The sequence below is a fragment of the Ranitomeya variabilis genome, chromosome 5, assembly GCF_051348905.1.
Source record: "Ranitomeya variabilis isolate aRanVar5 chromosome 5, aRanVar5.hap1, whole genome shotgun sequence".
Classification (NCBI taxonomy): domain Eukaryota; kingdom Metazoa; phylum Chordata; class Amphibia; order Anura; family Dendrobatidae; genus Ranitomeya; species Ranitomeya variabilis.
In genome coordinates this window covers 383,178,263-383,204,540 of record NC_135236.1, presented here as the reverse complement: position 1 = coordinate 383,204,540, position 26,278 = coordinate 383,178,263, and the positions used below count along the sequence as shown (strand labels likewise).

The following is a 26,278-nucleotide window of genomic DNA, read 5'->3' as shown; positions in this document are numbered from 1 at the left end:
CCTTTAGATCAATGCCCCCCATCATACAGTTTGGAAAAAGTAGCTTTATGGTGGATCTAATAGACTCCATTTTAAACGTATCGTTCTTAACAAATGAATTAAGCTTTTTAAGGTTTATGATTGTCCTAAATGAACCATCGGGTTTGGAAATCAAGAATAGGGGAGAATAGAATCCCCTACCTTCCTGTTCTTTAGGAACTTTGACTAAAACCCCTTTTGATAATAGAGTTTGTATTTCAACCTCAAGGGCCTTTTGTTGTATAGGCGAACTGAGGGATGTTATTATATAGGATTCGTGGGGATAGTGAGAAAATTGTAATTTTATTCCATCTCTGATTATATTTAAAATCCACGAACTGGTTGTTATTTTTTCCCACTGAGTGGCGAAAAATTTTAGTCTGCCCCCTACTGGAGTGGTTATATCATCAGTATTTGTTTTCTTTTGGGGGGTTGGGTCTTCTGAACATGGTACCTCTCTGTTTGTCTTCTTTAGTGGTCCATGTTGTCGATCTGTCCGTTTGCCTTCTTTTTCCAAATGGCCTTCTCTTAAAGGCCCTCCTATAAAAGGGAATACAGGAGTCAGGAAAAGCTTTTTTCCTGTGTTTTGCCTTTTTGAGTATCTCATCTAAGGTTTTACCAAAGAGGTACTCACCCTCACATGGGATTGAGCATATTTTAGATTTTGATTGCGCGTCCCCTTTCCAGCTTTTCATCCATAATGCTCCTCTTGCGTTGTTTACAAGACCTGCATATCTTGCTGCCAAGCGGAGAGTATCGGCAGATGCGTCCGCCATAAAGGCTGCTGCCCCTCGTATTAAGGGGATAGCAGCCCGCAACTTTTCTCTGGAAACTTTATCTTCAATTTGTTGGTCTAATTGGTCAATCCAGATAAGCATTGACCTGGCGGTGCAAGTGCTAGCTACTGCAGGCTTGAATATGCCTGTAGTTGCTTCCCAGGATCTTTTAAGGGACGACTCAGCTTTGCGATCCAGAGGGTCAGCAAGTAGTCCCGCATCTTCCACAGGCAATGTGGACTGCTTAGAAGTAGAGGCAACGGCTGCGTCAACCTTCGGGATCTTGGTCCATGTAAGAAGCTCATCGTCACTAAACGGGTATTTTCGTTTTGACGCTGAGGGTAGAAAGCTTCTCTGATCCTGCTTCTCCCACTGTCTTTTAATTAATGCTTTCACTGCCGGTATGACTGGAAAACATCTCCTTTTTCTCTCTGCTAAACCCGCGAACATTATGTCCTGCGTGGTTTGTGCGCCCTTTGACTGTAATAGACACTGCCGCTCCCTGTGTGGTTTCTGCTATACAGTCCTTGCAAAGCTTTTTAGAGTATGAGTCTGGTAAGGGCTGGCTACATAAGGAGCATTCCTTATGTTTAGTCTTTTGTCGTTTTTTAATTTGACCGTAATGAGACATAGCGAGAGAAGGAGAAAAAGAGAGAGGAGGGAGACAGCGTCAGCTTAATAGGCAGAGTTAAAAACTCACCCAGTGAAGCTATTAGTACCAGATCAGAAGGCCGAGGTCCTGTCCTGGATCCGTCGCTTTTACGACCGGTATCAGAGGATCCTCTAGAGCGATCTTTGGCGGGGGGTAGTGGATCTCCTGCTGTAGGGTCCATGGCACCTGGGGATGACATCTTGCATCGCCGAATTACCGTGGCTGACTGATTTAAATAGTGCACCCATTTTTTTTTTTGTGCGGCACAGCACATGCGCGAACCCGCGCTTACCCCCCGCCGCTGATATCGGCCTGGATGCCCCGGAAGTTCACCATCTACTTCCGGGGCAATCTGACTTATGGCGGTCGGCGCATGCGCATTCTGGGATTCTGACACCAGACCGCAATGGGAACGCTGCCCTCACTCACCCGACTCCTGTCGATCAGGGCTTCTCCCGCACCACTGCCGCCGCGTGATGCAGATGATGCCGGGCAGCCCTCCCCGGACCCGGCAGTCTGCATGGTTCCCCAGACGAGAAGGGAGCCATCTAGCGGAACTCCCCCGACGCTGCTTCCAGGCTGCAGCCCCTGCCGTTCCCGATGATACTGCACAGGCGGCTTGCCTAGCCCAGATATCTTTCCGTGGTTGTGAAGTCCTATAGTTCCAGCAGGAACAAGAAACCTAAACTGAGGAGGAGAGGCGGACCGCCCCCTTTTATCTTTCTGTAGGTTTCCTGTTCCCGTGGGGCGGATCCCTCTCTCCAGTAGGGTGCTGTCGTGGTGAAGGGTAAAAAACCAATTTTTATAGAACATTAAGCTTAAGATTAATAGGGGTGCCCAAACTTTTTCATATAACTAATATATATATATATATATATATATATATATATACACATACATATATATATATATATATATATATATATATATATATATATATACACACATACATATATATATATATATATATATATATATATATATATATATATATATATATATATATATATATACACATACACACTGTGTTCCAAATTATTATGCACAAAGAGTTTAGGAGTGATAAGGTTAGAACTTTTTTGTTTGTCATTTAAACTCATTGATGGTGCTGTGTGTCAGGGTTCTTTATATCACTGAAAGCAATTGCAGATACCTGTGCAAATTAGTTTGGTAGGTGTGTCCAAATAAAGGCAAGACTACTTAAGAAGGCTGTTCCACATTATTAAGCAGCCTACGTTTTTTGCCAAAATGGGAAAGAAAAAGGATGTGTCGGCTGCTGAGAAGCAACAAATTGTGGAGTATTTAGGTCAAGGCATGACTACAATCAACATTGCCAAGACACTTCATCATGATCATCGCACAATCAAGAAGTATGTAGCTGATTCCCAGCACACACGTGTGCATGCTGATAAGTAAAAATTGAGGACTCTTTCCAACAGGCAATTGCATAAGGTTAAAAGAGCAGCCGCAAAAATGCCTTGTCATAGCAGCAGACACGTTTTTGAAGCTGCTGGTGCCTCCAACGTCCCCAGAACAACAAGATGCAGGGTCCTTCAGAGGTTTGCAGCTGTGCGTATGCCATCCTGTCGACCACCTCTATCCACTGCACACAAGCAGAAACGGCTCCAGTGGGCCAAATGATACACGAAGACTGACTTCAAAACTGTTTTGTTCACCAACGAGTGCCGTGCAACGCTTGATGGTCCAGATGGATGGAGTGGAGGATGGCTGGTTGATGGACACCCCAGGAAAACACGGCTAAGGCGCCAACAAGGAGGAGGTGGAGTCATGTTTTGGGCTGGAATCATGGGGAGAGAGATTATAGGCCCCTTTATGATCCCTGAAGGGGTAAAGATGAACTCCATAATCTATGTGGAGTTTCTAAAACAACACTTCCTGCCATGGTTCAAGAGGAAGAACCGTGATTTCTGAAGCAAGATCATTTTCATGCATGATAATGCACAGTCTCATGCTGCAAAAAACACATCTGCATCTCTGGCTGCTATGGGCATAAAAGAGGACAAACCTATGGTGTGGCCACCATCTTCCCCTGACCTCAACCCCATTGAGAACCTCTGGAGCATCATCAAAAGGAGTGTCTATGATGGCGGGAGGCAGTTCACATCTAAGCAACAGCTCTGGGAGGGTATTCTGTCCACATGCAAAACAATTGAAGCAGAAACCATCCAAAAACTGACAAATTCAATGGTTGAGAGAGTTCAGAAGCTTCTTTCGAACAAGGGGTCCTATGTGCAAATGTAACATCACCTAGAATAAAGTTTTCACTTGAAAACTGTTTGATTTCATTTTGTAATAAGCTGATAATGCTTATAACTTCACAATTGACCATTTTTTTCTTCAAAATAAAAAAAAAAAGGTTGAAAACTCTGCTGTGCATAATAATTTGGAACATGCATTTTAAGTGTTTATTTTTTTTTAAAAGATACTGTTTTCATAGGCAGTTTGTTCCAAAACATTGCAATTATACTAGAATAGTAGATGACTGGAAAATAACAATGACTGCAATTCAGATAGGTAATTTAGAGAAAATATGAGGAAATATTATTTGCATAATAATTTGGAACACAGTGTATATATATATATACAGGTCCTTCTCAAAAAATTAGCATATAGTGTTAAATTTCATTATTTACCATAATGTAATGATTACAATTAAACTTTCATATATTATAGATTCATTATCCACCAACTGAAATTTGTCAGGTCTTTTATTGTTTTAATACTGATGATTTTGGCCTACAACTCCTGATAACCCAAAAAACCTGTCTCAATAAATTAGCATATCAAGAAAAGGTTCTCTAAACGACCTATTACCCTAATCTTCTGAATCAACTAATTAACTCTAAACACATGCAAAAGATACCTGAGGCTTTTAAAAACTCCCTGCCTGGTTCATTACTCAAAACCCCCATCATGGGTAAGACTAGCGACCTGACAGATGTCAAGAAGGCCATCATTGACACCCTCTAGCAAGAGGGTAAGACCCAGAAAGAAATTTCTCAACAAATAGGCTGTTCCCAGAGTGCTGTATCAAGGCACCTCAATGGTAAGTCTGTTGGAAGGAAACAATGTGGCAGAAAACGCTGTACAACGAGAAGAGGTGACCGGACCCTGAGGAAGATTGTGGAGAAGGACCGATTCCAGACCTTGGGGAACCTGAGGAAGCAGTGGACTGAGTCTGGTGTGGAAACATCCAGAGCCACCGTGCACAGGCGTGTGCAGGAAATGGGCTACAGGTGCCGCATTCCCCAGGTAAAGCCACTTTTGAACCATAAACAGCGGCAGAAGCGCCTGACCTGGGCTACAGAGAAGCAGCACTGGACTGTTGCTAAGTGGTCCCAAGTACTTTTTTCTGATGAAAGCAAATTTTGCATGTCATTCGGAAATCAAGGTGCCAGAGTCTGGAGGAAGACTGGGGAGAAGGAAATGCCAAAATGCCTGAAGTCCAGTGTCAAGTACCCAGTCAGTGATGGTGTGGGGTGCCATGTCAGCTGCTGGTGTTGGTCCACTGTGTTTCATCAAGGGCAGGGTCAATGCAGCTAGCTATCAGGAGATTTTGGAGCACTTCATGCTTCCTGGCACCTGCTCACAGTGCCAAAACCACTGGTAAATGGTTTACTGACCATGGTATTACTGTGCTCAATTGGCCTGCCAACTCTCCTGACCTGAACCCCATAGAGAATCTGTGGGATATTGTGAAGAGAAAGTTGAGAGACGCAAGACCCAACACTCTGGATGAGCTTAAGGCCGCTATTGAAGCATCCTGGGCCTCCATAACATCTCAGCAGTGTCACAGGCTGATTGCCTCCATGCCACGCCGCATTGAAGCAGTCATTTCTGCCAAAGGATTCCCGACAAAGTATTGAGTGCATAACTGAACATTATTATTTGATGGTTTTTTTGTTTGTTATTAAAAAACACTTTTATTTGATTGGACGGTTGAAATATGCTAATTTATTGAGACAGGTTTTTTGGGTTATCAGGAGTTGTAGGCCAAAATCATCAGTATTAAAACAATAAAAGACCTGACAAATTTCAGTTGGTGGATAATGAATCTATAATATATGAAAGTTTAATTGTAATCATTACATTATGGTAAATAATGAAATTTAACACTATATGCTAATTTTTTGAGAAGGACCTGTATATATATATATATATATATATATATATATATATATATATATATATATATATATATATATATATATATATATATATATATATATAAATAAAAAGAAAAGGAACAGCACACTTTCTACTTATCTTCGGGTGCACAGCCCCCAGGATACCGGTCCATATATCCAGGTGATTCAATAATTAGAAAAAACGAGGCAGCACTCCATCTTTGCAGTGTTTAGACGTGCAGGATTTTAATCAACCCACTGAAGGCTCAGTCTGAGCCGAAACGTCGCCCAGACCAGTGGGTTGATTAAAATCCTGCACGTCTAAACACTGCAAAGATGGAGTGCTGCCTCGTTTTTTCTAATTATATATATATATATATATATATATATATATATATATATATACATATATATACACACACACACATATATATATAGGGATCAGCGACCAGTCAGGAGCCATACTGGTTAATAACTAATCAGAGCACCACATGAAGACACCCCCCCCCCCACAGACCGCCCTGAAGCACAAGCAGATCATTAACTCAGAACTGAATTAAATTTTAACCCCTTAACGACTGCCGATGCGCCTTTTCACGGCGGCAATTAAGGGTACTTAAAGGGACTCTGTCACTTGAATTTGGCGGGCTATGTAAATGCCCTGTGTCCGGTCCGATGGGCGGTGTTTCCTCTTCTTTCATTCACCCCTTCCTTTCCCGCTGGCTGCAATATTTTCTTGAATTCCAGTAGGTTTCCTCCATAGTTCACGCGTGCGCAATGCAATCTTGCCTTGCGCACGCGCAGTATGCTTTGCCCAACTGCGGGCAAAGCCGAAAAGTATTATTGCGCATGCGCCGGCGCACTATGTCCCGGAAGTATTTTGCTGTGTTCCGGGACATAGTGCGCTGAGCTGATAATAGCCTGGGAATCTTTATGGCTATTGGCTCCTTCCCAGAATATTAACATCAGCCCTCAGCTGTAGGGTTTCCCTCTGCTGGTTATTAAATTTTTTTTTCTTTAAAATTAACAGTTGCTGTCTGGTTACAGCCTATGTATGTTCGTTCTGTTAACACTCCTACATAGGCTGGTGACAATATGTGTGTGTGTCTGTGTTTACTTATCGGCTTAGTAATGAGGGTGTGGAGCGGACACCTTTTATTACTAAGCCTAGGGCAAGGTGTCAATGACAGCTGCTGACACCAAGCCCTAATCCAAATACCCTGATGCCACTGCATCAGCAATGAAAAAGGTGGTGCTGAACCAAGAAATTACATCACAAAACTGTTTAAAAAAATATCTTTATTTAGCTAAAAAAAAAAACCTTAATTGCTGTGTAAAATGCATACAAAAGACATACAAAAACGCGGCAAAAATGAACGTTTTTACAGCAGCATTTTTCTGCCAAGAGATGCAGAAACCTTGCAGAAATTTCTGCAAGCAAATACTCAACGTGCGCAGATAGTCAAACTGCACCAACCTGACAGTGTCTGTAAGTCACTGTGCACAATCCTGCTGACTGGTTCCCTTTAAGTCCATGAAGGGTATGAGAACAGATGATATGATGGTCCTGTTTTGAAGAAAATGTATGGGAAAAACAAAGATAGTCAGAGGAGTGTGGCGAAGCCAGTATGAAGAAATACGTTTTTAGGGCACGCTTAAAACTGTGGGCACTGGGCATTAATCAAATTGTCCTGGGAAGTGAATTCCAAGGAATTGTCACATCATGCAAGAAGTCTTGATTTCCAAATGAAATGAAAAATGTACTTTCAACTGAAAAAAACACCTTGGACCACTGAGCAACAGTCCAGTTCTTTTTCCCCTTGGCCCAGGTAAGATGCTTCTGGCGTTGTCTATGGTCATGAGTGGCTTGACACAAGGAATGCAACACTTGTAGCCCATGTCCTGGATACGTATGTGTGTGGTGGCTCTTGAAGCAATGACTCCAGCGGCAGTCCACTCCTTGTGAATCCCCTCCAAATTTTTGAATGGCCTTCACAATCCTTTCAAGGCTGTAGTTGTCGCAGTTGCTTGTGCACCTTTTTCTACAACACTTTTTCCTTCCACTCAACTTTCCATTAATATGCTTGGATACAGGACTCTGTGAACAGCCAAGTTTCTTTAGCAATGACCTTTTTATGGCTTACCCTCCTTGTGGAGTGTGTCAATAACTGCCTTCTGGACATCTGTAAGTCAGCAGTCTTAGCCATGATTGTGGAACCTACTGAAACAGACTAAGGGACCTTTTTAAATGCTTAGGAAGCCTTTGCATATGTTTTTGCTAATTATTCTAATTTACTGAGAAAATGACTTTTGGGTTTTCATTGGCTGTAAGCCATAATCATCAACATTAACAGAAATAAATACTTGAAATTGATCACTGTTTGTAATGACTATATAAATATAGGAGTTTCACTTTTTGCATTGAAGAACTTAAATAAATTAACTTTTTGTTGATATTCTAATTTTGTGAGAAGCACCTGCATCTGCTGAAACACTCCGGAGTTTAGGGCCCATTCCCCCTGGTTCAGTTTGCTACAGCTTAGGAAGACTGCCTTGGTGTTTTCTGCTCCACTTATGTGCAGTTCTGTAAGGGAGTGTTTGGCTCCTCAGGTGTGCCCCCCAACACGACTTGCTCGCGTTTGTTGTTATTATGTTGTTTACTGGCCTCACCCATTGAACCCCTGATGTTACATTTGCCCTATCTGTCCACTACGAGAGGGAGTTTCTGACCTTTAAAGAAAGATCCACCCTCCCTTCTAAACGCCCTTTTAGCAATCTTTGCGCATACAGGATTTCCCACTGAAGCAGTATCATGTGGACTTGCGCCCATCTGACTGCTGGGATGCAGGATGTTAGGGTTCCCAACAGGAACATAGCTTTCATTATGGTCATCTTTGGAAGCTCAATGGCTGCCAAGGCTAGGTTTACATAGGTTTACAACCTTGTCTATCTTGTCCTCGGGTAAGAAACAAGTCTGAAGTTCATAATTCAGAACAAATCCCAGGAAGATTTGAACTCTTATGGGTTTAAGTCTTGCTTTCTGAGAGTTCACCATCCAGCCCAGATCTTGTAAGATGACTGTCACCCCTTTCAACTGTGTAGCACAGTGGTCCTCCAATCTTGTTACTATGAGAAAGTCGTCTAGGTAAGGAACGATGACTGTGCTCCAGATGCATAGAAAGGCTGTCATCTCAACTATTAACATGGTGAAGACCGTCAGAGCTACTGACAACCCGAATGGAAGGACTCTGAATTGAAAATGTCTGATTTCTCCTTCTAAAAACTGTTGAAGGAAAGAACGCAAATAGTGTCTTATCGGAGGAGGTTAAAAGGTTAATCCATAAGATTGCACTCAACAGATGTAACTGAGTTGAAGCATTGAAAGGATTCCCTGCAGCAGATCCAGGAGTCCAGGACTAACCAGCCGTTCGATACAGATTGGGATAATTGTAGTAAATTTCTGCGCTGCTCAATCAATAGAATTCCAGAATTATTAGTACATGTGGCTTTATTATAATAAAGCCACATGTACTAATAATTCTGGAATTCTAGTGATTCAGCGGCGCAGAAATTTACCACAATTATCCCGATCTCTCCTTGTATGCATAGGGCCACTCTTAGGTATTTCTAATGGCCTGGATGAATCAGGATGTAATAGTAAGCATCCTTTAAATTGACAATCATCATAAACCAATTGTGGTGGTGAAGTTTTATAGCTGTATTCACAGACTATTTTGAAGTGTGATTTTTTTTTTTTAGCCAGCGATTGAGACCCTGAGACCCTAAGCCTTGAGAATGATGATGGATCTGAATGATGCATCAGATTTTTTTGTTTTTTTCTCAAAAAGAGGGGGGAATAAAATTCCCTTCCTTTTTATTTGTCCGACATCTCGCATAGAACCTACTTCTCTACTAAGCCCAAGGTGTCTGTCTGTAGGGCAAGCTGTTCTTCTGATGGGGATTATTACAAAAAACTGACACGGTAGATGGTAGAATTCTATTTTCAGGCCTTACTCTTACAATATCCAGGACCCATGCCTGAATGAAGAGGGAAAGCCTTCCCCTACTGCTGGACTGGTGTCATTGTGAGGATTTTTTGGAAGTGGAGGAGGGACCTTCGAACATGAATCAGGTCTCTTTTTCATTCTTAAAGGGAACCTGTCACCCCGTTTTTTTCCGTATGAGATAAAAATACCGTTAAATAGGGCCTGAGCTGTGCGTTACAATAGTGTATTTTGTGTACCCCGATTCCCCATCTATGCTGCCGAAATACGTTACCAAAGTCGCCGTTTTCGCCTGTCAATCAGGCTGGTCTGGTCAAATGGGCGTGGTGACATCGCTGTTTCTTCCCCCAGATCTTGCTTATTTTTCCGTTGGTGGCGTAGTAGTTTGCGCATGCCCAACTGCCGAATCCACTGCACAGGTGAGGAAAAAGCGCGATCTGCGCTATTCCCCTGGTGATCGGTGGGGGCGGCCATCTTCCTGAGGCCGCGCGTGCGCAGATGGAGCGCTCTGCTGCCCGGGGCTTCAGGAAAATGGCCGCGGGATGCCACACGTGCGCAGATGGAGATCGCGGCGGCCATTTTTTCTGAAGCCGAGTTCGCATCTCGGCTTCAGGAAAATGGCGGCCGCGATCTCCATCTGCGCACGCGCGGCATCCCGCGGCCATTTTCCTGAAGCCCCGGGCAGCAGAGCGCTCCATCTGTGCACGCGCGGCCTCAGGAAGATGGCCGCCCCCACCGATCACCAGGGGAATAGCGCAGATCGCGCGCTTTTTCCTCACCTGTGCAGTGGATTCGGCAGTTGGGCATGCGCAAACCACTACGCCACCAACGGAAAAATAAGCAAGATGTGGGGGAAGAAACCGCGATGTCACCACGCCCATTTGACCGGACCAGCCTGATTGACAGGCGAAAACGGCGACTTTGGGAACGTATTTCGGCAGCATAGGTGGGGAATCAGGGTACACAAAATACACTATTGTAACGCACAGCTCAGGCCCTATTTAACAGTATTTTTATCTCATACGGAAAAAACGGGGTGACAGGTTCCCTTTAAATTCCCACTTCCTTCTCTCCCCCAGAAGACAACTCCTACAAAATTTTTTCCTCTGGAAAAAAGCCTTCCTCGAATCCCCTGAAAATCCAGGAAAGCTCTTTTTCTTGTCACCGGCCTTTTTTAGGATGTCATCCAACTTTTTCTCAAACAAAAATTGGCCATCACACGGTATAAAGCACAGTTTATTTTTTGATTGTAGATTTCCTAGACAGTCCGTGAGGCACAAGGCCCTTCTTGCTGACAGTCCGGCATACCTAGCCGCTAGTCTTACAGTTAATGGATGTGTCCACTAGGAATGCTGTGGCTCCATACAACAAGGGCGGGTTAGACAAAATCTTCTCTCTTGAGAGTTTTTTCTTTTCAGCTGTTCCTCCAGCTGTTGAAAGCCAAAGCATAAGGGAACGGGTGATACAAGTTCCAGCTATCACCGGCTTCAGACCCCCCCTTCTGCAGCCTCCCATATGTGCCTTAGGTAAGATTCATCTTTTTCATCTAACGGATCTCTGAGCACCCCTCAAAGGGTAGCGCTGGTAGTCCATGACAACCAGGCAAGGTAAGCTAGAGCGTGAGCAGCATTCTGCTCCACTGGTCTCCCTTAAGAAGGAAAAGCCAGTGCAGTCCGCCACCTCCTTCACTGACTGCCCTGCCCTGTACCCCTCACCCCCCAGGCACGCCGTCCCCATGTGACCCGTAGGGCACCGCCATTTTCTTCCCCATGACGTCACTCGGGAACGTCCATTCACAGCGTGGCTTGTGCCCGTGACGCCAGTGGTACACGCCACTGGATATGGTTCCCGGCACCTCCATAATGCTAAGAATAGCGAAGAGCAGGCCTGGGGAGTGGGGCAGGGTGAGGGTGTGCGTTGTTTCAAGAAAGCCTCATATCTGTCTCTGCCGCCCGCACATGCACAGGGCCCACATGGGACCCGTGAACGGCGCATCCAGTAACCAGAAGGCTGGAGCCACAGGTATGTAGCTTGCTCTTTCGGACACCGGGACAGGCCTGGGTAAGGGTTTTCTTTTTCTTAATTCACCGTGTATTTCAATACGGGTTCCCATCAAGGACAGGAAACTACATACTGTCCACTGTATTTGCACAGAACAATAAGGCTAATAACAATCTATGACATAAAACTGTATACGCATATTCATTACAGAAGCAAAGTACTTCCACATTTCACCAATACACAGAATGTCAGAAAGGCCATTTATCATATGTCAGAACTGATAAGAGCCTTATATTAATGTGCGTCATTCATCTTAAAAATGCCAATTACAGGCACCGGGTTCAGGAGAATGTATGTCTCAGATTTACAACACATACCTTAGTAACATAATGTAAACATAAAGCATGTGAATGCTTCATTGTAAGATAATTCATGAGTAATGTTAACCCTTTAAGCCTATTTTGGTATTTGGGGATACACTTTATATAGTAGGGAGGCCTCTACAGAAAAGGGTTTTTTGACATTGATACCATTAAAGAGTTGCCCCCTTTCAGGAAATCTTTGTCCATGTCTGACGTTTATTCTAAAATAAATTGTTCTTCACTCACCATCTAAAAGTCCACTACCGAATCTCTCCCGGAGTTCGATATGGACTATAATGCTATCATCAAGTAGACGAGTGTGGAAGCCAAACCGTGAGCTCAGCAGCTCTGCCTGCGTAGGCTGAAATCAAAGAGCCGCTGAGCTAACCGACTGCCATATTGTCGATGCGGTATCAGCACTGCAGCCAAAACTTGACACCAAGAGCAGTGCTGGAGACTTAGCTATGGACCTGTGGACGGTGAGCAAAACATGGTCTGTTATTAATGATGAAGGAGCGTGCTCGGATATCGTGTATGCGATTTTTGTGGTAATGAGATAATGAAACAATCACATTGACATTTTAGCATAGAAACATCTTTATATTTTAGTACTAAAGCAGTCAATAAGAGCTACCCCCTAAAGTACTACACAACTTCACCTAAAGGGGGTGATATCATCAGCATCAGTCATCTCCCGATGCATGTGAGGAGGACCAGACAACCCTTCAAAAGGGAACTTGTCATGTTAAAAAACGCAATTAACTGAACTGAACTTGTGCCAGTGCCGCCCCTATGACTGACATCTGTATGCTACTGGGGAGGAATAAAGTTCATTTCTTCCCAGCAGCAGGGAAGAGTCGACTCTAGGCAAGTTCAGAATGCCATTAACCTGCAGATTAACCCCATGCCGGCAGGTTAATAGCATTTTTTCATATGACAGGTTCCCTTTAAGAATGAGGCCACCACGATATAAAAGTGCGGTGTGTGAAACTGGGATGTCTTAGTAGTCTAAAATAGAACTTTGCAATATCTTACTGTAAAACCATTCTCATCTTGTGCATTTATAGCAGCACCATGGGCAACCAGCAGAGTAACAACTTGCGTATGGCCACCACTAGCAGCATGCATAACCGGAGTCATTTTCTTCCTGCAAACAACACATACAACATCATGGTGAGACAATAAAAACAGCATATTAAATGTAAAAGAGCAACCTTAGTTTTTAGGAAAGTTGTCAAAATATATGTAGACATGCATGAAAAATAAAACCTGCTGTCATTGTAGAAATAATCAGTGCACCATAGACAGGCATGATACCATATCACGGTGTCCAACTGTTACTGGATTGTACAGGAATGTTCTCTGATGAACCCACATTTAAAATAACAGGGAAACATAGTAAAGTGGATGTTCAATAATAGACTAGCCACAAGGTGACTCCCAGATGGCACTGCTCCTGTCCTGAGGCCAGAGTCCCCTGATGGTCTCATGACAAACAGTGAACATTCAACCAGAGCGGAATTGTGAAGGCTGCAGCCTAACTGTGGCCACTGATTATTTAGGACACAGGGCTCACAGCAGAGAAGAGGCACTAGTCAGAGCACTTTCAACGTCATTCAATAGAGTTGTTCAGTAGAGGGCTTTCACTTTTTAAAACACTAATTATTGGAAAAAGCACTGTACAATCAAAGCACAAAATCCAATGAATAGAAAATCTCTGAATAAGGGTGAACATAATGGAAATATCTTAGCAGGTTTTTGCTATGTAATCTGAAGACTGCAGGAGATAGCGGCTGAAACACAGAATTCAGGGATGTGTCACTTGTCAAAGTGCTTTCTGCTACTTACTGTAAAGGATTTATCACTAGCAGATTAACATTGCTGCACAATAGTCCGGCGAGGCCCCTCCCTCTGTATTAAGCACCTGTACATGAAGAGCCTGGTGTGGGCGGGGTTAGCTTTCTCAGCTCTGCTTCAATCTAAATCTGTTGTGTCAGAAATGCTGCACCCAGTAATCTCAGTGATGCATTGTTGGATTCAGATTCTGTTTGCCTACATTATGCTGCTCTCAGATGAGGTAGCAAAAACCTGCTGACAGATTTCCTTTAAGGAGAGATACAGGAAAAGAACAGATAATCAGGTAAGAGACAGATTCCAACTATCCATCTACAGACTAGTGGAATAGCATCTACAAGGATTAAGTTGCATGGAATACTACCAAACATGAGTAGTAGGGTTTAGGCCATGTGCACACGTTCAGTATTTTTCGCTATTAAAAACGTGATAAAAACGCGAAAAAAACGTGAAAAAAACGCTTACATATGCCTCCCATTATTTTCAAGGTATTCCGCATTTTTTGTGCAAATGTTGCATTTTTTTCCACGAAAAAATCGCATCGCGGAAAAAAAAGCAACATGTTCATTAAATTTGCAGAATTGCGGGGTTCCGTACACCTAGGAATGCATTGATCTGCTTACTTCCCGCACGGGGCTGTGCACACCATGCGGGAAGTAAGCAGATTATGTGCGGTTGGTACCCAGGGTGGAGGAGAGGAGACTCTCCTCCACGGACTGGGCACCATATAATTGGTAAAAAAAAAAAGAATTAAAATAAAAAATAGTGATATACTCACCTTCGATGGCCCCGGAGTCTTCCCGCCTCTCAGGTGCATGCTGCCGCTTCGGTTCCTATAGCTGGTGTGTGGTGAAGGACCTGCGATGACGTCGCGGTCTTGTGATTGGTCGCGAGACCGGTCATGTGACCGCTCACGTGACCATGACGTCATCGAAGGTCCTGCACACACACATCATCTATAGGAACGGACGCCGCTGAGGAGATTGGCTGTCTGCAGGTGAGTATAACCATTTTTTTTATTACTTTTAAACATTCTATCTTTTACTATTGATGCTGCATAGGCTGCATCTATAGTAAAAAGTTGGTCACACTTGTCAAACACAAGTGTGACCAACCTGTCAGTCAGTTTTCCAAGCGATGCTACAGATCGCTTGGAAAACTTTAGCATTGTGCAAGCTAATTTCGCTTGCAAAATGCTAAAAAAAAGCGAAAAAAACGCAAAAAAAATATGCGGATTTCTTGCAGAAAATTTCCGATTTTCTTCAGGAAATTTCTGCAAGAAATCCTGACGTGTGCACATACCCTCAAAGGGGTACTACTACGTTATTTAATTGATTTGTAAATAGAGAATAAGGTACCAGTTGATGAAAATAAGCAATGTTCACTGGTTCACACCTCAATATGCCTCCTTAAGATCGCTGTAGGGTGGTGCATACACATAGAAAATATCAAGGTAAATAATAAGAAATTGAAAAAATTGGAGCACTCACCCAGATCCTTCTCTATGTGCAATTTTATTCTATGGTAAACGTGACATCAAACTATATTTAAGTGCAGAGTGCAGGTAGCAGGGGAGCTAAGTAGTTGAGAACCTGACGGACTACGGCCGTTTCGCGCTTGCTTAGCGCTTATAAAGGTCCATGGGGTGAAGCATGGGACCCGTAGAAGCGCTAACAAGCGTTAAACGGTCATAGTCCGTCAGGCTCTCAACTGCTTAGCTCCCTTGCTACCTGCACTCCGCACTTTAACCCCTTTCTGCCAGCTGACGGAATAGTACGTCAGCTGGCAGATCCCCTGCTTTACGGTGGACTCCGGCGGTGAGCCCACCTTAAAGCCGCGACATGTCAGCTGTTTTGTACAGCTGACATGTGCGCGCAATGAGCGCGAGAGAAATCGCGATCCGCCCACGCCCATTAACTAGTTAAATGCCGCCGTCAAGCGCTGACAGCGGCATTTAACTAGCGCGCGCGGCCGGAAGTGCTCGCACCGCTGACCCCCGTCACATGATCGGGGGTCAGCGGTGCATTGCCATAACAACCAGAGGTCTCCTTGAGACCTCTATGGTTGTTGATGGCCGATTGCTTTGAGCGCCACCCTGTGGCCGGCGCTCAAAGTACACCTGGATTTCTGCTACATAGAGGTGATCTATACTTCACCTCTATGTAGCAGAGCCGATCGAGTTGTGCATGCTTCTAGCCTCCTATGGAGGCTATTGAAGCATGCCAAAAAAAAAAAAAAAAAAGTGGTTAAAAATATAAAAAAAAAATAAAAAATATATAAAAGTTCAAATCACCCCCTTTCGCCCGAATCAAAATAAAACAATTAAAAAAAAATTAAACATACACATATTTGGTATCGCCGCGTTCAGAATCGCCTGATCTATCAATAAAAACAAAGGATTAACCTGACCGCTAAATGGCGTAGCGAGAAAAAAAATAAAAACGCCAGAATTACGTTTTTTGGTAGCCGCGACATTGCATTAAAATGCAATAACGGGCGATCAAAAGAACGTATCTATACCAAAATGGTATCATTAAAAACGCCAGCTCGGCACGCAAAAAATAAGCCCTCACCCGACCCCAGATCATGAAAATTGGAGACGCTACGGGTATCGGAAAATCGCACTTTTTTTTTTTTTTTTTTTTTTAAAGCAAACTTTGGAATTTTTTTTTCACCACTCAGATAAAAAATAACCTAGACATGTTTGGTGTCTTAGAACTCGTAATGACCTGGAGAATCATAATGGTAGGTTAGTTTTAGCATTTGGTGAACCTAGCAAAAAAGCCAAACAAAAAACCAGTGTGAGATTGCACTTTTTTTGCAATTTCATCACACTTGGAATTTTTTTCCCGTTTTCTGTTACACGGCATGGTAAAACCAATGGTATCGTTCAAAAGTACATCTCGTCCCGCAAAAAATAAGCCCTCACATGGCCATATTGACGGAAAAATAAAAAAGTTATGGCTCTGGGAAGGAGGGGAGCGAAAAACGAAAACGAAAAAAGCTCCGGGGATGAAGGGGTTAATATGGTTTGATGTCACGTTTACTATGGAATAAAATTGCACATCAAGAAGGATCGAAGGAGTGAGTGCTCCAATTCTTTCAATTTCTTAGGGTAAGCTCACACAGGGAGTTTTTGCTGCTTTTTTTCTGCAGCAAAACCTGATCTTCCTGGCGGGAAAGAAGCTGCGTCAAAAACGCAGGTTTAGGTGTGTATTTGGTGCTTTTTTTTTTCTCTTTGTCCATGCTAATGTCCTTGGATTTTCAGCAGCAAAAACGCAGCAGATAATGATACCTGCATTTTTTTCAATACCCATTCAAGTCAATGGGTGAAAAATCACAGCAAAAACGCTGAAAGAAGTGACAAGCTCTATATCCAAAAAAAGCAGCAAAGCACAAAATACTGATCATACATACAAACAACCAATGTGTGCGCATGAGATTTCTGAAATCTCATAGGCTTTGCTGGTATTGTAAAAAGCTGCTGAAAATTAGCATAAAAAACGCAGCAAAAAAAACACAGCAAAAACGCCCTGTGTGAACTTACCCTTAGGATGTACATTAAATTGATTTGGTTTGTTTGAAAAACTGACTGCAGCCTACTGGACTCACACTTTGCAACATACTTTCAATTAATTACTGTCATTCAGGGATCGTGAGGACAACCGTATTTTTGGTTCAAGTGCACTGTAACAAAACATAAGTTCGCACATGGATGTTATGATTTGGTGCTGTGCACATGTCCAATTTTTTTCCACGGACACATTCTGACACGCTATGATGATACTCTGATCAAAGTTTGATTACAGTATGATAAGCATAATGATTTTTAAGGATGACATCTGACCCTTGTCTTACAGGTAAATTCTACATTAATCTGGTCTGGAACTATCTGTCACATGAAAAATGAAAAAGATGCTTTAGTATTTTGTCTGAAGATCCAATTTTACTGTGTTATGAGTAGGATTACTTCTTATAATGAGTGTCACAAGTATGGATATCTACAACTTTACCTCAGAAAAGCAAGCCATCAATATTACTTAACCCCTTAATGACCAAGCCAATTTTTTTACAATTCTGACCACTGTTACTTTACGAGGTCATAAAATGGGGGAAAAACCACTGTTTGGGCGCATGGCAGAGCTCAGAAAGGAACAAGCGTAATTTGACTTTTTGAATGCAAAATTTGCTGTAACAATTAGCGGATGCCATGTTGCGTTTGGAGAGCCCCCAATGTGCCTAAACAGTGGAAAAAAAAACCCACAAGTGACCCCATTTTGGAAATCACACCACTCAAGCATTTTATCCAGGGTTATAGTGAGCATTTTGAACCCACAGGTATAACACAGAATTTCATAACATTAAGTCATCATATTTAATATGACTTCATTAGTGCTGAGCGCAAGTGCTCGCTACTCGAGTTTGCATTGGGTGTGCACCGAGTTATCGCGGATGCTTGAGTGCCATGCTCGAGTCCCTGCCCCACGTTTCATGCCTGTTAAGAGACCCCCAAAAAAACATACAGGATCCGCGATACTCCGGGCATACCAGAGCACCCAATGCAATCTAGAGTAGAGAGCACTTGAGATCAACACTAGCCATTATATTGTCTTTTTTTTTTTTTTTACTTTTGAAAAAAAAACAAAAAAACAATTCTAACTCCAACCCTGCCCCTAACACACCCTTAACCCCAGCCCTAACTCTAAGACAGCCCTAACCCTAACTGCAAAGGATGTAAAAATTTTTTTTACTATTTTTATCTAACTAAGGCTACTTTCACACTAGCGTTTTTCTGTAGACATCGAAAAGCGTCATTTTGTGAAAAAAACGCATCCTGCAAAATGTCCCGCAGGATGCGGTTTTTTTCCCATAGACTTGTATTGGCGACGCATTGCGACGGATTGTCATACGTCGTGTACGTCGTATGCATCGAAAATTGGCGACACGTCGTCGGGAAAAAAACGTTGATTGTGTTGCGGCGCATCCTGTGGCATGCATTGTTGGCTACAATGGAAGCCTATGGATGCAGGATCCGTCGATACACGTCGTACGACGCAATGCAGCGCTGCAATACGTTTTTTTACTCTGAGCATGCTCAGAAGCAGGATTTTGTAGCCAATTGGCCAGACACCCCCAAATCTATATAAACCTGGCCTGGGCCTTGAACCCCACATACGCCAGCAAGAACCCTACAGAGAAGAAGCCTGCCGCAAGACTCCAGCCTTCCACAAGACTCCAGCCTGCCAGCTGCAAGACCCCAGCCTGCCACAAAAGACTCCAGAGTGCCAGCAAGACTTCTGTCTGCCATCAAGACTCGACTGCCAGCTAGACTCCAGCCACACCCAAACTCCAGCCACCATAGAGCCAGTGTGAGTATTGCCATTTTTGTGTGTGTCTGTGTGCGTGTGCATTTGTGTCTGTATGAGGTACTGACTACAGCAAGAGCTTAAAACCTGAATATAACCTGAGGCCTGCCATCGTCCTGCAACAGCCAGTGCCCTGCTAGAGTCCAGATCCACCCTGAGGCCTGCCACTGTGAAGACATTTAGCTCCAGCTGGAGGACTGCCAGCCTTTTTTATGTGTGTATGTGTGTGCGTGTGCGTATGCGTCTTGTGTTTGGGTCTGCCTGTGTCTTTGTGCATCTGTGTGTGTTTGCATAAAGCCTATGTGCTCGTGTGTGTGTGTGTATTTTTGTACGGCTGTGTGCTTTTGTATGTATGTCTTCACCTGCCTGCACCTTATGCCTTCGCCAATCTTATGCCTGTTCATGTGTTATGCTTGTGTTATGTCTGCGCCTGTGTGCTTTCAGGCATGTTTGTGTGCGTCTTGGTGATTGCATGTGCATTCGTCCATGCCTTTTGGTTAATTCCCTTTTTATGATGTATTTACCAAGTATAGTGGTCTGTGCAGCATGTGGCTTCAATGTGTGAGCCTGTGTCTTGTGTGTGTTTTTTTTCTATTTAAAATTGTATTTTTTTTTTAAAATAGGATGTATGTTTATCAAGTATAGTAGTCTGTGCAGCATGTGGTTTCAATGTGTGAGTGTGTCTTTTTTTTTTTTTTTTTTCTATTTAAAATTTTTTTTTCTATTATTTGAAACCACCCAGTTGCTGTACTTGTATTTAAAATAAAGAGCATTTTAGCTCCTTTGTTATGTTGTTTTTTTTTTTTTAAAAAAAAAGGAAATAAAAAATAAAATAATAAAATGTTTAATAACAAATGTCCGTAGTATCATTTCAGAAATGAAAATTTAAATGTATATGTACAAATGGTAACACATGCAATACAGAGTTGTTTGAGGGCTTATTTTAGAATAAAGGTAATACTTTAAATTTTTTTTGGGGGGAGGTAAATTTTTCAAGGGATTTTTGGAAATAAAATATGTGGTAAATATCTTTTAACATGGTGGGTTCACATTTCAATTAAATTTTTTTTTTTTTTGTACATGGAAATGGTTAGGTGCACCGGGTGTGTTTGTTTTTGGGTTTGGGTGTTCACCTTCCTGAACATTGCTCACATCATTTTAGCAGGGTGGTTATCGTTAAACAGTACCTAGTTCGGGGAGTGGTCTAACTATAGATTCATTATACTTACAGATACACCAAGTACCTCCTACAGGGACCACCCAAACCCACCCAGACGTACCCACATCTCTAAATCTTTCAAAGTAAGTTTTGAAGACCCTAAATCTGCTACTACAATGTGTAGAGCAGATTGCAAGTGTCTTTTAACTTACAGAGCCACCAGGGACCACAGCCACCGGCCATCCCACCAGGACCACAGCCACTGGCCATCCCACAGGACCACATCTCTAAATCTTTCAAAGTAAGTTTTGAAGACCCTAAATCTGCTACTTCAATGTGTAGAGCAGATTGCAAGTGTCTTTTAACTTACAGAGCCACCAGGGACCACAGCCACCGGCCATCCCACCAGGACCACAGCCACCGGCCATCCCACAGGACCACATCTCTAAATCTTTCAAAGTAAGTTTTGAAGACCCTAAATCTGCTACTTCAATGTGTAGAGCAGATTGCAAGTGTCTTTTAACTTACAGAGCCACCAGGGACCACAGCCACCGGCCATCGCACCAGGACCACAGCCACCGGCCATCCCACAGGACCACAGCCACCGGCCATCCCACAGGACCACATCTCTAAATCTTCCAAAGTAAGTTTTGAAGACTCTAAGGCTGGAGTCACACTCAGCGTAAGACAATACGGTCCGTTTTTTACGGCCATAATACGGCCGTAATACGGTGAAATGTTCCCAAAATAGTGGTCCGTATGTCCTCCGTAGTCAGGGTGTGTCAGCGTATTTTGCGCATGGCATCCTCCGTATGTAATCCGTATGGCATCCATACTGCGAGATTTTCTCGCAGGCTTGCAAAACCGACATCTAATGGATTTATGTGCTCAAATGTTCGGTAAAACATATATACAGTATATATATATATATATATATATATATATATATATATATATATATATATATATACACAAGAACATCAGCCGTGTATTACTAAACCAAAAAATAGGCGACTCAATCATAGATAAAATATTAATCGGAGGACCATGAGTCAAAAGAAGTAGCCAATCGTATTAACATCAAATAGTACCAATTTTTATTAAAGATACAATCAAATAGCACAATAAAATGTTTACCACTTATAATAAAATGACATAGTGACTAAATCACTGGATGCAGTGGTGAACTGGAAATATCGGTACGAGACATGTAAATTCCTATGGTGTGTATATGTGAAGATCGTATATAATCACAAAAATAGAGTGTGCAGACAGCTGACTGCCGAGAACCGGCAGTCCAGCAAGAGATAAATATAAAGTGCAATACATGCTGTAAAAACAAGCCGGAGGCTGCAAAGCACACAGAATAAGTAGAAAACGTTATTTACCCATGTGGGATGGTAGGGAGGTCTCGTCCGACACCCAGTCACGTACCCCAACGCGCGTTTCGCGTTTGAATGTTGCCGCTTCCTCAGGGGGCGTCATTGAGACACATATATACGGTATATATTCTGTATTTATATTTCATTCAGCGCTATATCTGTGAAAAGCCGGTAATTCAATTGCCGACTTTTCATTTCTCCTGCACAAACCCGACAGGATATGAGACATGGTTTACATACAGTAAACCATCTCATATCCCCTTTTTTTTTTGCATATTCCACACTACTAATGTTAGTAGTGTGTATGTGCAAAATGTGGGCGCTGTAGCAGCGAAAATAAAGGGTTAACCCTCCGTCACATACAACTGATCTGACAGGCGCTTCTCTTTTACTTTCATTTCTCCTTCCTCACCAGATTGTGAGGAAAGCCCCTCCCTCCAGGTAGTCTCCTGTCTCTTGAAGGTCTGTGAAACCTGATATCACAGTTGGATTTCAGAGCTTCAGGGGAGAGGATATAGCTGCACAGATCTCTCAGGCTCATTGTATGTGAATACGTCACATTCAGTAAGGTTGGTATTTTATGTTTTTATTCATCACAATAGTTTATTTAGCTTGTTTTATAAATGTATAGCACAAAATGTGAGGATATTTCATAGAAATAAGGGAGATTTTATAAAAGAATGTCTCAAATGTCTCAAATGTCATAAAGCAATTTGCCTGACACATGCAAAAATGGTGTGTAATTCTTGCTATTTGCTCTGCAAGTGTGACTTTTCTGGGGAAACCTCAGCATCTACTTCTGATTGAATATGTTTTTAATAGTACTTAAGGTACCTTAAAATTAAGTTTGTGTTCAAAAATTTTCTTTGTACATTTTTTTGAGAGAGTCGAACTGGGGACTATTTGGCGGGAGTTTTGAAAAGTTTGTATTTCATAGTTATTAGTTTTATGTTAAGTAAATGTTTTTTTTTGCAACTGATTATGTGTAGTCTCTTTTATTACATCCCTATGAAGGTCACTGATCACTTTTAGAGCACTGAAATTGCAAACATTAGATATTATAGGTATTTTTCCAGCAGGCGCCTGACAGGCACATTGTATGTGAACTCGTTAGTCCGAATATTGTATGTGACGGAGGGTTAAATGGCGGAAAAAATTGGCGTGGGCTCCCGCGCAATTTTCTCCGCCAAAATGGTAAAGCCAGTGACTGAGGGCAGATATTAATAGCCAGGAGAGGGTCCATGGTTATTGGCCCCCCCGTGGCTAAAAACATCTGCCCCCAGCCACCCCAGAAAAGGCACATCTGGAAGATGCGCCTATTCTGGCACTTGGCCACTCTCTTCTCACTCCCTGTAGCGGTGGGATATGGGGTAATGAAGGGTTAATGTCACCTTGCTATTGTAAGGTGACATTAAGCCAGATTAATAATGGAGAGGCGTCAATTATGACACCTATCCATTATTAATCCAATAGTACGAAATGGTTAATAAAACACACACACATTATTAAAAAGTATTTTAATTAAATAAACACACAGGTTGTTTTAATATTTTATTGCTCTCTCAATCCATTTGCAAACCCTCGCTTGGCAAAATAATAAACGCACAAGATACATACCCTCAGATGAACCGTCACGTCCCACGAGGTAATCCATCTGAAGGGGTTAATTATTTTACAGCCATGAGCTGTGCTAATGCACTCGCTCGTGGTTGTAATCCCCGGGGAATGAAGGAAATCTGAGTGATCTGTACTTACATTGAGTTGCGGTGATGCGCCCTCTGGTGGATGAACTCATATGAACTCGAGCGTGGGAACTTCTCCAAGGCTTCTCCAAGGCTTCTCCAAGGCTACTACATTATTAGTGTGGAATATGCAAAAAAAAGGGGATATGAGATGGTTTACTGTATGTAAACCATGTCTCATATCATGTCGGGTTTAGGCAGGAGAAATGAAAAGCCGGCAATTGAATTACCGACTTTTCACTAACACCGCTGCGTATTTCTCGCAAGTCACACTGCTGGTCCGTGTGGAATCCGTATTTTTCTCGCCCCCATAGACTTTCATTGGCAATTTTTTTTGCGCAATACGCTGACAAACGCAGCATGCTGCGATTTTGTACGGCCGTAGAAAGCCGTATAATACTGAACCGTAATATACGGCTGATAGGAGCAGCCCCATTGAGAATAATTGTGCCGTTTATTTGGCGAGTTTTACGGACGTATTTTCTGCGCTCTTACGTCCGTAAAACTCGCTAGTGTGACGCCGGCCTAAATCTGCTACTTCAATGTGTAGATCAGATTGCAAGTGTCTTTTAACTTACAGAGCCACCAGGGACCAGAGCCACCGGCCATCCCACAGGGACCACCCAGTGATCCCACAGCCACAATGTCCTCTTCTGACAGACCTCCTCCACAGCAACAGCGTATATCGGTTAACCCAAAAATTTGAATTTATTTTTTTTTTTTAATTTAAATTTTTGTTAATCACTACATGCATTAATTATATTTAAACAGGAAGCTAAATCAGATGAGGAGATGTCAGAAGGGGACGAGACGGGTGGAGAGATGCAAGTTGTGGAGGAACCAAGTGTAACTAGTGGCGAAACAGTTGCTTCACACATCACACTGCACCAAACACAAAACAGATCTTCATACTGTTATGATCCGGTGACCTTGGAGCCGCATGAAACTTTCTCTGGAGTAGGTGGAAACTATACTGACCGCAGATCCTGAACTAACACCGCAACTAGAAGTAGCCGTGGGGTGTGCCTAACAAACCCTAGACACCTCGACACAGCCGGAGGACTAAATACCCCTATAGATGGAAATAGGAATACTACCTTGCCTCAGAGCAGAACCCCAAAGGATAGGCAGCCCCCACGAATATTGACTGTGAGTAGGAGAAGAAAAGACACACGCAGGCAGAAAACAAGATTTAGCAAAAGAGGCCACTCTAGCTAAATAGGAAAGGATAGGACAGAATACTAGGCGGTCAGTATTAAAACCCTTCAAAAAATATCCACAGCAGATAATACAAAAAATTCCACAATCTAACTAAAGACGTGGAATGAATATCTGCAACCCCAGAGAATCCAACAAGACTGAGAAAATACTGACACAATCTAAGCTGGACAAGAAAACACAAAAGAATAGCACTGAATCATGAAGCACACAGCATGTGTGCCACAGAAAAAAAACCAGACACTTATCTTTGCTGATTTGGCAGAAAGGCAGGAGAAACCAGGCAGAGGTCCAACACCTCCCAACAACAATTGACGATTGGCAAGGACTAATGGATCCTGCACACCTAAATACCCATCAGAACTGCAATCAGCAGAAACACCTGACCAGGACTGCAACTCAGGGACAACTGCATTACCACCTACCACCACCGGAGGGAACTCAAAAGCAGAATTCACAACAGTACCCCCCCTTGAGGAGGGGTCACCGAACTCTCACCAGCGCCCCCAGGCCGATCAGGACGAGCCAGATGAAAGGCACTGACCAAATCAGCAGCATGGACATCAGAAGCAAAAACCCAAGAATTATCCTCATGGCCATAACCCTTCCATTTGACAAGGTACTGAAGCCTCCGCCTCAAAAAACGAGAATCCAAAATCTTCTCAACCACATACTCCAACTCCCCATCAACCAACACAGGGGTCGGAGGATCAACAGAGGGAACAACGGGCACCACATATTTCCGCAATAAAGATCTATGGAAGACATTATGGATAGCAAAAGAGGCCGGAAGCGCCAATCGAAAAGACACCGGATTAATAATCCCAGAAATCCTATAAGGACCAATAAACCGAGGCTTAAACATAGGGGAAGAAACCTTCATAGCAACATGACGGGAAGACAACCAAACCAGATCCCCAACCCGAAGCCGGGAACCAACACACCGACGACGGTTAGCAAAAGGTTGAGCCTCCTCCTGAGACAACACCAAATTGTCCACCACTTGAGCCCAAATCTGCTGCAACCTGTCAACCACAGAATCCACACCAGGACAGTCAGAAGGCTCAACCTGCCCAGAAGAAAAACGAGGATGAAAACCAAAATTACAAAAGAAAGGCGAAACCAAAGTAGCTGAACTAGCCCGATTATTAAGGGCAAACTCGGCCAATGGCAAAAAGGCCACCCAATCATCCTGATCAGCAGACACAAAGCATCTTAAACAGGTCTCCAAGGTTTGATTAGTTCGCTCGGTCTGGCCATTTGTCTGAGGATGAAATGCAGAAGAAAAAGACAAATGAATGCCCAGCCTAGCACAAAAGGCCTGCCAAAACCTAGAAACAAACTGGGAACCTCTGTCGGACACAATATTCTCTGGAATACCATGCAAACGAACCACATGCTGAAAAAACAACGGAACCAAATCTGAAGAGGAAGGCAATTTAGGCAAAGGCACCAAATGAACCATCTTAGAAAACCGGTCACAAACAACCCAGATAACCGACATCCTCTGGGAAACCGGAAGATCAGAAATAAAATCCATAGAAATATGCGTCCAGGGCCTCTCAGGGACCGGCAATGGCAAAAGTAACCCACTAG

General features: G+C 42.9%; 1 protein-coding gene across 3 annotated transcripts in view; it reads right to left on the bottom strand.

Annotated features, from left to right (window-relative positions):
- Positions 1 to 26,278, bottom strand: part of ASZ1 (ankyrin repeat, SAM and basic leucine zipper domain containing 1) — a 302,090-nt gene that overhangs the window by 155,667 nt on the left and 120,145 nt on the right. For all 3 annotated transcript variants that reach the window (XM_077265006.1, XM_077265005.1, XM_077265007.1), the window contains one exon: positions 12,997 to 13,108. In XM_077265006.1, coding sequence (XP_077121121.1) covers positions 12,997 to 13,108 — 112 coding nt within the window. The remainder of the gene's footprint in view (positions 1 to 12,996; positions 13,109 to 26,278) is intronic.